This window comes from Miscanthus floridulus, chromosome 4 (genome assembly GCF_019320115.1).
Source record: "Miscanthus floridulus cultivar M001 chromosome 4, ASM1932011v1, whole genome shotgun sequence".
In the NCBI taxonomy this organism is placed as follows: domain Eukaryota; kingdom Viridiplantae; phylum Streptophyta; class Magnoliopsida; order Poales; family Poaceae; genus Miscanthus; species Miscanthus floridulus.
In genome coordinates this window covers 12,857,628-12,870,035 of record NC_089583.1, presented here as the reverse complement: position 1 = coordinate 12,870,035, position 12,408 = coordinate 12,857,628, and the positions used below count along the sequence as shown (strand labels likewise).

General features: G+C 47.8%; 1 protein-coding gene and 1 long non-coding RNA gene across 2 annotated transcripts; both read right to left on the bottom strand.

Annotated features, from left to right (window-relative positions):
• Positions 1–3,445: 3,445 nt before the first annotated feature.
• Positions 3,446–4,031, bottom strand: LOC136550959 (uncharacterized). The gene is made up of 3 exons (XR_010782412.1): positions 3,758–4,031; positions 3,583–3,636; positions 3,446–3,501 (listed from the first exon to the last, which is right to left on the bottom strand). It is a non-coding gene; the product is annotated as an uncharacterized lncRNA (long non-coding RNA).
• Positions 4,032–7,157: 3,126 nt separating this feature from the next.
• LOC136550958 (pumilio homolog 1-like) lies at positions 7,158–10,539 on the bottom strand. Its single transcript, XM_066542542.1, has 7 exons — positions 10,409–10,539; positions 9,075–9,691; positions 8,841–8,982; positions 8,597–8,704; positions 7,937–8,149; positions 7,493–7,804; positions 7,158–7,402 (listed from the first exon to the last, which is right to left on the bottom strand). Exons 2-7 carry the CDS (start codon positions 9,584–9,586, stop codon positions 7,187–7,189), a joined length of 1,503 nt encoding a protein of 500 aa, XP_066398639.1. The 5' UTR covers positions 9,587–9,691; positions 10,409–10,539; the 3' UTR covers positions 7,158–7,186.
• Between the last annotated feature and the right edge of the window lie 1,869 nt (positions 10,540–12,408).

The following is a 12,408-nucleotide window of genomic DNA, read 5'->3' as shown; positions in this document are numbered from 1 at the left end:
AGATCCACCTCTAGGATGTCGTCCGATCGGCCTAAAGTGGGTACAAGGTAAAGCGGGACAAGCACGGCACCATTGTCAAGCACAAGGCATGCCTCATCGCCCCAAGCTTTGTTCAGCGTGAGGGCATCGACTTCGAGGAAGTCTTTGCACTGGTAGCGCGCATGGAGTCTATCCGACTGCTTCTAGCTTTGGCAGCAGCAAAGGACTAGCATGTCCTTCACCTAGACATAAAATTGGCCTTCCTCAATAGTGAGCTGGCAGAGACGGTCTTCATCAGGCAACCTTCGGGTTTCACCGTCAAGGGAGTAGAGCACCGGGTGCTCCGACAGCACAAGGCGCTCTATGGGTTGCGGTAGGTCCCACGAGTGTGGAACGCCAAGCTTAACATCATGCTAGGTGAGCTTGGGTTCAAGCGGTGCGCAACCGAGCACACGCTCTACACGCGGCGACGGGGGAAGGAGGAGCTCGTCGTTGGCATATATGTGGATGACTTGATCATCACCGGCGTGCGTGCGGAGGACATCGACAGCTTCAACCATGAGATGGCGGCTCGTTTTTGAATGAGCGATCTCGGCGCGCTCTCCTACTACCTCGGCATTGAGGTGAGACAGGGGAAGGAGGTGCTCACGCTTGGTCAGAGCGTGTACGCCTCAAAGCTGTTGGAGCGGAGCGACATGGCTGAGGGCAAGCTATGCGTGACTCCAATGGAGGAGCGGCTGAAACTGACGAAGGCCAGTACCGCGATGCAACACTTTACCGGAGCATCGTCGGCGGTCTACGCTACCTAGTCCACATGAGGCCGGACATTGCGTTCGTCGTGGGCTACGTCAGCCGCTTCATGGAGGATCCCAGAGAGGATCACTAGGCTACGGTGAAGCGGCTGCTGCGCTACGTCAAGGGGGCGGTGGATTAAGGAATCGTCTTCCCCAAGGCCGACGGAAGTAGGCCGTAGCTCACTGTGTTCAGCGATGCAGACATGGCGGGGGACATCGACGGATGGCGGAGCACCTCTAGCGTGCTCGTCTTCCTCGGGTCGGCTCCAATCTCATTGCTGTCACTGAAATAGAAGGTGGTGGCACTGTCCACGTGCGAGGCAAAGTACGTGGCGGTGGTCACAGTGGCGTGCCAAGCTGTGTGGCTACGCCGGCTGTTGGGCGAGCTGACAGGTATGGAAGCTCACCCACCAGCACTGATTGTGGACAACCAGCCCGCCATCGTCCTCGCGAAGAATCTGGTTCTCCACAACCAGAGTAAGCACATCGACGTCAAGTTCCACTTTCTCAGGGACTGTATCGATGGAGGGCAGATCGTCATCGAGTTCGTCAAAACTGGTCGACAACTCATGGACGTCCTCACCAAGCCGCTCGGCCGTCTTCGGTTCATGGAGCTGAAGGAGATGATCGGCATGGAGGGGGTTCAAGGGTTAGCAGCGGGATTAGAGGAAGAATTGTTAAGTAATCTGTTGCTTCCCTTGTGTGAATGCATGGCAGCTGCAGGGGCAGGTGCCGAATGGCTCTCCTGCCGCACTGTAGGCACAACAGGGGCAGGCGCTAAAGTTAGCCATGCTGTCACATCTAGTCACTGTAGCAGCATGGTAGCCTGACATGCATGTCTGTGTATTATGATTAGATGGATAGAGTTGTATATATAGTTTGCCACTGCAACTCAGTAAAGAGAGCGGGTTCAGTTTGTCATCTCCTCTGCAGAACTCTGGCCAACGCTGGTGCTTGTGTTGTGTGTGTGCGCTCGGTTCTCACTCACTTCTTCTACCTCTAGCCATAGTGTGTGGTCAACAATGATAGTGCGTGGTCGACAACGCTGGTGAGTGGTCGACCCACCTGTTCCGAGAGATCCAGGGGCTAACATACCGTACTTTACTCAACTGAGACCCTATTGAGTGCCTAAACAGGTAAAGCTGCAGTAACCATGTAGGTATATATGAAGTAATAGGGTGATATACAATTAATCTGGTATGAATAAAAAGAAAGATTCAGCAGCATACCATAATACAGGGCAAGCAGGGAAATGCAATATTTAGTTAACAGGAGGCAAGAATACAAATTTTAATGAAAATTTGGAAGGCTTTCATCTTGATCGTGCCGATGACGATCGAATCGTTGATGTAGACACCTACTACCAGCTGAGCGGAGCCGTTCTGAATGTACATGCTGTGCTCGAAGCTATTTGCATTGGTTTGGGGCCAGGTAAGTAGAACTACCCCAAGGCATTTAGCTATCAAGGAATTATAGGTTTGTAAGAATAATAGATAAAAGTGTGTCTTGATACATTAAACGCGAAAACATATACCTATAGTATCTTGAAAGCAAAGATTATGAAGCTGGACGCCAAACCAAGTAGCAACAAACTACATAGCAGTTGTCACTCGGGAAAACGCTGATGTAAAACTTTATTATCTGATGCCCTTTTAGGCCAAGATCACTTAACACAGATTTCAGGTGGGGGAAACTCCCCCCCCCCCCCGTTGACATTAAAAAAAACTAACTACAGCAGGCAAAGGCAGTTTTTTAGATAACACGAGGCAAATGCATGAGTGGAAAAGAAGGTACTGGGCAGTTTTTTAGATAACACGAGGCAAAAGCAGTAGTGGAGAAGAAGGTACTGAGCAGCCGGTTGTACTTGTTGACCAATGCCCTGGAGCCCTGGGTAAGATCACTTGCCTCCTTGTGTTGGCTGAAGAAGAAAAAGAACCCTGCTGATTACAGAACTAAATGGGAGTTACCGCTGAAAATATATCTAGCATAATAGTATGTAAATCAATAAATATCCGTTGCTAGCATAACCTGATGAACTCGAAAAGTACCATGAAAAAAGAGTCAAGTCTATACATTCTAAAAGAAAGGAGCACATGACAAAAATGGAAAAGGACAGCAAACTTGGTTTGATGTTTACTACCAAACATTCAAAGCTGCTTATACTACATGTACAATTCCAAATTATTTATGTAAAGCAACTTTTTCTTTAAAGGAATCAAGGGATAATCTGGGGGAGTAATTTTATATGGACAACATAAAAGAGTCAGTAGCAAAAATACAGTACCTGGTCATCGGGAAATTAGCAGCAGTATATGCTTATCAAGTAGGAGGAGGTGCAGGTGAATGCAACTTTTTATATAATAGGAGGCAGACAAAATAAATGTTACACCGAAAATTAGAAGTAAACAATGACCTGAGGAAGAATGAAGAAAGACCATACTGCATTATTAAATCTATTGCATGTCAAATTTTGAATAACCTATACTAAACATAAGAGCTGAGAGCAAGTTCGGAATTAATTAGCATCAGTAACCTTTGTTCTTGTATTTTAGGACATGAAACACATACTTTGATGTAATCATTTCCTAAACTTAGATGGGTCCGCCACTGCAATGTGGCTGCAGGCAATATACATAGAAACCAAAACATGGAACATGCTAATTAAAGAATTTTTCTCAAATATTCCTACCATTAATCTTGGTCCAAGCTGCAGTACATGGACACTAATCTGCAACAAATAGATGGGAAGCGGGATGAGCCATGAATACATGACAATTGGTAGCCAAAGGGAAGAGGATGGCAAATTCACCAGGTGTTTATGCTTGCTAGGTACATGCTACAACCAAATGAGCTGCTGACGCACCTGGCACCAAAAAATACAGTAGACAAAGATGAAATCGAAATATGGGTACATTGAATCGACCAAGCAGGTATTAGATTGGACCAAGAAGACAGTCATAGGGACTGTCGCGCTAGCGGCGTACACGAGGGCGTGCAGTCCTAGAGCACGGCGGTCGGGGTGAGGCCAGCTAGCCATCCCTAGGGCAGGTCGAAGAGGCGGCGCAGATCAGCCAAGCATCCATGTGCGTGAGGAGAGGGAAGGAGAAAGGCCCAGGCGGGAGGCAACCACCGCCGGGCTTGGCCGTGCGGCTGCGCCGCACCACATCCGCGGCCACCCGTGGGCCGAACCCGCACCGCGCGGTGCCAGGAGGCGGCCACCGCCGGCGCGCTCGTGCAGCCACCACCGGTTTTAATAAATTCTAGAAGTGAAAGTGTCGTTGACGTTTCTGTAGTAGTGATTGAGCTCTAATTTTCTAAATGCATTGGAAGGGCTGCTTATTAGATTTTGCAAGCATTTACTTTTACATTTTTGTTCATAAGGATAGTTTACCTGTTTCATTTTAAATATACACCAAAGCTTTGTTTCTATCTAGAAAAACCTAGTGCTGCTATCTCGAATTGCATTTGGTTTGATCAAAAGTTGGGCCATGCAAATCTTGAGGAGCACACACACTCAATATGCACCGCCGATTGGAGGCACCCTCATCACATAGCACCAATAAGAGGGACGGCTCACTCTTGGGCTATTTTCCTTTCATGGGCCCATATGTACACGGGCTCAAACGTGTCTGATACTCTATCATATGTCCAATGGAGGCCCCCCAACCTAGAGCTAATGGGCCGAGAGGGGCCCAAAGAGGGGCGCCAGGCACCTCCACCAGCGCGCCCTAGGAGCCATGTGCGCCCAAGAGGGAGGGCGTCGCCGCTCTCGTCGATTCCGTCGTCGTTATCCAAGTTACCATATCGAGTCTATTAGAGTTTGGATAGAGTTTGGTTAGTTATGGAATTGGAGTTTGCTAGTATAGAAGGGAGAATCCAATCCTATAAGGATCTCCCGTAGGTTGCTTAGAGTCCAAGTCCTATAGGGACTATACGTATTAGGGGGATATAATCAATCAAACTAAGCAATAGGCGAGCGATTGCTCCTTCCTATCTCCTGCTCTCCTCTCCCTGCGCCTGCCGCCTCCCCTCTACTCACGCCGCCTCCTCTCCCACGCTGCCGCCAAACCCTAGCTACCACTCCCACAACTGCCGCCAGCCCCTCCCTCTGCAGGCCTCTTACACCTGGTATCGCGGAGGGTCGTGTCGGGCACACGCGTCCACATCCTCATCGACACGGGCACTACGCACAATATCATCGACGTCAACATAGCCCGCCTCATCAGTCTACAAGAGCAGCGCATCAACACCGCCACACTCATCGGGAGCGGGAATGAGGTTCCCTATCGCGTTGCAACCTTCAGCGTACCTCTCTGCATTGATGCCGACGTCTTCGACATCGACACCTACCTCCTAGACATTGGCAACGACGTCGACATCATCCTTGGCACACCTTGGTTGGCTAGCCTTGGCCGACTGACTTGGGACTTCACCACCATGCAGCTCCAGTACGTCTGCAATGGGCGCCTGTTCACCTTCATCACCGTGCAGTGACGACATACTCCAGCTACTGTTCTCGCTCTACCGACACCTCCACCGATCGAGTGAGCGACACGAGCAACAACGCTACCTCCACCCGACAACATGTTGAGCAAGGCCCGCCGAGCCCACCACCCGAACGCCCTTGACTACATCGACACGACCGGCGTCATCTTCGACCACATGCGCCAAGCTACGCTTCAGCAACGGGAGCTGCGTACCATCGTCATGGCCATATCCGATGGCGTGGCTGCCTAGGCTTGGTCACTTGATCAAGGACTCATCTTCTTTTGACGGTCGGCTCTACCTCCTGGCAGCATCATCGCTTCTACCTGACCTTTTGCAGGTTCTACGCCGAGGCGGTTCGGCCAACATGGAACTCCTGGCCCTCGGCGCCCACCCTCCACCGACAAGGGGCCAACACAACAGGGTGCCAACAAGCGTCCTACTTGGACGACCGTGGCTACAAGGGCGCCCCATCATGCCGGCAACGGCGGTCTTCCTCGACAACCTGAGCCATCAACTCGTTCGCGTCGACAGCGTTCACATCGCTCTCCGACCCGGCTCCACCGCCCACCGTCTTTCGCTAGGTGAGTTTGACTTAGGCTCTTTCATGTCCAGCACCATGCTTGACTTGACGACGTCGCCGACAACATGATCAAGCGCCATGGTTTGGCACCACATCCCTGCCTACCTCGCCCCCGACGCCGACAACCACATCCACGACTTCATTGCTCCACCAAGAGAGATGGCACACTTCATATTTAGGGCAGCCATACCGTGACCTCTACTTGTTACGGCTCGCCAGACGACAGGAGCCGGCACAAACACTGGCGCGCACCTCTACTTCTTCTACGGCTACATCGGCAATCTCCTTTAATGCTTCGAGTTTTCGCCAACAAGCACAAGGGAGAACATCATTGTTGCCGACCCCATCTACGGCTGCATGCTTGGCCGCATCGAGGCCATTCTTCCCGGCGAAGCTTTTCCACCAGCTGGCGTCGACGACTGGACCCTACTTCGGCACGAGGACGCGCCGAGTGGAGAAGGGGGGTGTCATACGCCCAATGGAGGGCCCCCAACCTAGAGCTAACGGGCCGAGAGGGACCCAAGGAGGGGCGCCAGGCGCCTCCACCAGCGCGCCCTAGGAGCAATGTGCGCCCAGGAGGGAGGGCGCCGCCGCTCTCGTCGATTCCACCGTCGTTATCCAAGTTACCATATCAAGTCTATTAGAGTTTGGATAGAGTTTGGTTAGTTATAGAATTGGAGTTTGTTAGTATTGAAGGGAGAATCCAATCCTATAAGGATCTCCCGTAGGTTGCTTAGAGTCCAAGTCCTATAAGGACTATAAATACTAAGGGGATGTAATCAATCAAACAAAGCAAAAGATGAGTGATTGCTCCTTTCTATCTCCTCCTCTCCTCTCCCTGTGCCTGCCGCCTCCTCTCCCACGCCGCCGCCAAACCCTAGCAGCCACTCCCATAGCCGCCGCCAATCCCTCCCTCTGCACGCCTCTTACATACTCATATCTAGGTCAATACGTATCTATAACTCGTAGTACGGCCTAGATACGTATCCGGTGAACGAGTATCCAAGGCGTATCTTTATCCAATACGTATTGGATACGCGATACGGACTCCCTGGAGTATCCGTGCATCACAAATCCGAACCTGTACCTGCTACCACAATCTGTCAGTCTATTGGACAGGGTGCAGTGCAACCACAACGGCACAACCTGCTGACGACCGTGTTGATGAGTTGCAGGATTACTACAGGCAACAGCAAACAGAAGCAGCATAAACACAGAGCTCGAAAATTGGTTGATTTCTTCATTCATTGGTTGCCAATGACCAGAGGTATACAAAGGAGAAGCTAAGCCGACGAATTCAGTATACTGAAGAAGACGCTAAGCAGGCAGGTGTCTGCCTCGCTCATCATCGGCGGCAGCGGGCAGGGTCTGCGTGGACACCACCCTTGGCGCCGCTAAGGAACTTCTCCATGGAATCGATGACGTGCTTTCCATGCGGGTACCTCGCCAGGCTGGTCGCGTTGCTACTTGCCACGTCCAGCAGCAACGCCACCTGCTGCTCCTCCGCCGTCACCACCATCTTCTGGATTACAAAGTTCGCGTATGGATTGATCATCATATCCTGCACCACATATAACATAGCATGATATGAGTGAGGAACAGCTAGCGCAGGTCAAAGAAAGCAAAATCTGTCGCAGTGCAAGTCACCAACCACGAGATGGTCGAAGTGCTGGCCACCGCCGGTGCCGACGATCTCGTCGGCGATCAGCCGCCGGTCCTCCTGGCTCCCGAAGGTCAGGCACTTCTCCACCACGTTGGAGGCGAACTTGTGGTAGCTCATGCTCACCACGCGCCCGGCAAATTGCCTCACCATCGTGGACCGCATGGCGTGGCCTCCGTGCTCTACCAGCTGCTGCACCACGTAGTTCCCGAACTTATCCGCTGACAGCTTGTTAACGTTTTCCATAATCTCTGCTGTCAGCGTGTGGTAGATCTCCTGGTCTTTACAACGGGTCAACACTTTCTGGGAACAGTAGAAGATAAACTGAATCAGTTTTTTTTTTTTTTTTTTTGATAATTAACTGAATGAGATTTCAAGTTGAATCAGACGACATAGCACTGAGAAATTAACTGACGCATATATCAATGAGCAAACCTGAATCACGTGGCAGCCGTAAGGATGGATGGACAGTGCCTTGGCCCTTCCGTCGAAGCTTCGGAGGATGAAGTGGATGTCCTTGGGCGGCAGGCACTCTATGCACTTCTGAATTACGTGGTTCGCGAACTGGTCGCGAACACACTTGAGCACTTTGCTGCTGAGCTCTTTGGCCATTACAACCTTCTGATCGTGTTCCCCTACATCAAAAGCCTGAAACAGAGAGATCAAATGTAGAGAAGCCAACTGAGTTAACGGTGATACACTTCACTGCTTCAAAAGAACATCATCATAAATATATAGATGAATAAATGCACACGGTTTTGTTTTTTCAAGAAACTGGAGGCGGGTTTAGCCCCTACAGGAGATAAATAAAAAGGCCAAACAAGCCAGCACAGTTTACTTAAAAAAACAAGAGAGGGGGAGCGACTCAGGAAACAAAGAAAGACACAGAAAAGATAAGAAAAGTACAGCAGTCTAAGACAAGCTTAGAACCCGTTGATCAAACTTGTTGGTAATCAGGTTAGCGATGCATATGAACACTAAGAATCAGAGGTAAACAAAGAAGCCATGTGCAATCTTCAGAGTTACAGAAATATGTATGCACATACTAGTATAAATCATTTCTGAATCGATCTGAAATAACATTGACCGGTTTACCTTTTGTATTACCCGGCAGCTGTACTTATCAAGGCTTAGGGGTAACATATGGCCAAACAGATTACTGATGACCTCTCGTTTGCAGGACTTTGGTCCATGCTCAAGAATCTGTAGGTGAAACAAAGATAACCAGTTAGTAATTTCTATGGGACGTCATACTCAACTTATGGCCTAGTGCTTCGAAGATTCTAGTAGTTAAATAGAAAAACATATATACTACTGAATCAAATGGGAGAAACTTAACCTTCTGGAGGGCATGATTTCCAAACATATCAACAGCAAGTGTGCGCACACAAGGCATGATTTCCATATAAACCATAACAATCTCTTCAGGTGTTGCGACCTCAATCGCCTGCTGTACAAAGCGGCTCCAGTTGCGATCAGCACTGCATTCCAAAGTTACAGTAAAAAAAGTAAATCACAATGCAAGTTGAACTATATAATTAAGCTGCAGTTGACAGTAAACAGTTATGCACACCAGGAAGCTGCCACTTTGCCCTTGATGTTCATGAGCCTCAATGTAGGGCTCATCACCGGAGCCACAGTTTCCTGCTGGTGAACAGGAGGAATCACATTCTTGAATCCTCTAGCTCTGTGATGCTGCTGCACTTGAGAGGAGCCAGCAGAGTGAGTACTTTGTTGCCGAATAACTGTAGTATCTGCCTCTGCTGGATTGTTCTCATAATGTGCCACCAGAGCATCACAAGCACAGTGGTTCTTCAGGTCTTGCATAGCCTGCTGGAGGAGTCTCCCAGAAGTGGCCACGGTAGGGTCGAGGCATACACTAAAATATGCCACCTGGACCCAAATCAAATGTTGATATCTCTTTATGGCATCCTGGCTCAGCGGTGCATCTTCTTCAAGGTATTGCTCGGCATTCCCTGGAGCACCTGAAATCTGACCACCTGAGACAGGAGCAGGAACAAGCACAAGGTTTCCAGCAGGGCTCATTTGGCCATGGGCATTCAAGCCAGTATCCTGTGCACCCATTGCTAGTGAAGAGGAATGGATGACTCCATGATAAAATGTTTGTAGTTGACTCCTGGCCTGAATAGGGAGACGCGATTGCACTGCTGTTGTCGCCTTTGGATCAACCTGAGGAGGAAACAACACTGGTTCAGTACCATATATAACGGGAAACTGAGTCTTGATGCCTAGCATGCATACTTGCTATATAGTATTATCATTCACACTGCACAGTGAGTCATATCCAGTATTGAATCAAGGCAATTCTCAATAGAAAACTCCAACTTTGTAAAGTAGATCAATAGTTCCCATAATAGAACAAAGTTAAATCCCAGCTTCTTTTTCCCCACTATCATAGAGTAATGTCATGCAAAGAAAAATAGAACGCCCTACAGTATGTATGGAAACCTATTGTCAAACATAATATTTTTTCTTATGAGGCAATATACCAAACCAAGATCTTGGTGGCCAGTGGGGCCAGAATACCTCTACCATTTGGCTAGATCTAGGATCCCAATCCCTTGGGTAGAAAAACCATAGGGGCACATCATGCTCAAATCTTAAACCACCATCGAATCCTTCAGTGTATACTGGAATCAACACATTCACCTACGTTTTTTTAGTTCCCCGCTGTTTCTAGAGCATCCTATGGAAAGATCCTTTCCCTAGAATCGTGAAGCAGACCTCAATATTAGCTCTTTGATGAAAACATAGTCCCCTAGTGATCTATTTATTCCCAACAAGCAAGACAATAAACAGTCACCTCTCATATAAAATGTAACTACAAATTTCATCAAATTCCAAGTTTCAACCTTGCAGAGGATAGTGTAATAGATAGTGATTTACCTCGTGCCATCATTAAAGATGTCATGGTGTTAAGTTGGGCAAAAACGAAGACACCTTGGTTGTATCCCAAACCAAAAATCTGGTGGAGAGGCACTAGTAGATTAGGGGAGTAGGTGTGTTGTAGCGCGGCGAAGTCGGCGGCGGGGGGGGGGGGGGGGGGGGGGGGGGTGATTCATGAATGGAAAAGGGGGCGGTTTATATAGAAAAAACCCTAGCTATGGTGCATTTTGCATTGGGCCGAGCTTATTTTGTCATAACTTGGGCTAAACTTTCTACTTGTTGGGCCTAGCTTACATACTAAAATTATGTTGACCCAAAGTAAATTTTTGCCATTGGGACAACCTTGGCCAAGTAGAAATTAAAGAAGGATTAGGGAGTAGTTGTGTTGAGGATAGCTTGAAGAATCATTGTGTGATGGCTCATTCATTCATCAATCTACTCCCGCTCTTTTCTTTCAGATAGGCATCCTCCAAGCCCTAACTTTAGTAATGCCCTATATTTATGTGAGCATTCAATCAATGTTCCCTCATGCTTGCTCCTTTTTTTTCATTGTCTTTTGGGATTGTTCCTTTGCCATATTAGGAAGAAGGATGGCCAACACCGCACCCCCTCCAAATAAGCATAGAAATGTACAAGTTTAAAGCAATTGTAGGACTTATATAATAACATATGTCTTCTAAGTGTGTGAACCAAACCCTTTGGAATATAAAATGTGTGATGTGTGCTTCTACTCACAAGGAAACAACCACATATCTAACATAGGCATAGGCATGACTTTTTATCCTATGATCTAATCACAACTTGATTTAGTACAAGGTGCCACCTTGTCATCATTTAATCGCTCGAATTTTCCAATTTTGTGGCATGTTTGGTAGCGTGCAAAAAAAGCTTGCTTAATTTGCTAACCAATATATTTTGGCTAATCAGCTATTACCTGCTGATGCGGGAAGCCAAATAAGTTTCTACATGGAAGCATTGTTGCAAGTGCCAAGGCTAGGAACTAGTAGCAGAGCTGGGCTAGCCCAACGCCTAGGGCCATTCCATGGGCTGATTTTGCTAGATGAATTGGGCCTCTTTAGAACACTTTGCTACAGTATAAAAACATGGGCTAATGCCTGGGGCCATGACCCTAGTGGCCCTAGGCTTATCTCCGCTAGTACTAGGAATCGAACATTGACCACAATGAGTTTGGCAACACTAGAAATAATCTAAAGCAACAACCCATGCTAGCTTCATCGACATCCTGGATCATAGCTAGTTACAACAATGAACTTAGCCCCTTTGATTGTAGTCCTTGCGTCTAGAATCGGGCTCCAAGGCATGAAAGTTGTCTCTATGTGGGATTGCTAAAATGTCCACTGATACCTAGAATAACCTCCTTGCTACCTAAAAGTTGTCGACCTCGGTCCTAGTGAGTTCTTGACCACCTAACAAATTGACCAGTGATCACCTTTTCTATGTGGGCTTTGAACTATAGCTAGGGATCGGATGAAGGTCTCATCAATAGATTGGAGCTCAGATTCAGCTCCTCCTATTGCAATATAGTAAATCAACACCGAAGTTGCCATCCTCACCTTAAGAATTGAGGAAATTAGTATTAGGTGCAGGTACTACTACACTTATCACTTGGTAGGAGGAGGATAATGAGTAGAAGGGAATAGTGTAGGGGAGGGACTAAACAAGTGCCCTAAACTTGCCTTACTTTGCTAGGCAACGCTAGGCTACTCTTTCTTGGCAAGGAAATCCGTGTAATAAAGGATCCAGATATGACCTTAGGTTGGATCTAGGTAGCATGGCATTTAAAGAATATAAATCACATGTCCTAATTTGATCTTGGATGTGAGGCTCGCCAAATGATCAAAAGTTGCTTGTTTATGTTGGTCTCATAATGTGTTGCACTCCTAATCCATACAAGTAGTCCTACTTTTTTTGTTACAACAACAACAACAAATAATCTCAATCACATGACGATTAACCTATTAGAAGTTGCATTCAATACT

Bases quoted from the DNA above. Each gene is read 5' to 3' on its own strand.
- LOC136550958 (XM_066542542.1), bottom strand. From the start codon at position 9,586: ATGGGTGCACAGGATACTGGCTTGAATGCCCATGGCCAAATGAGCCCT. The intron at 8,150-8,596 runs GTAAACCGGTCA...TCTCTGTTTCAG, and splicing joins GCTGCCGGGTAATACAAAAG to GCTTTTGATGTAGGGGAACA. The intron at 7,805-7,936 runs GTTTGCTCATTG...TACTGTTCCCAG, and splicing joins ACGGCTGCCACGTGATTCAG to AAAGTGTTGACCCGTTGTAA.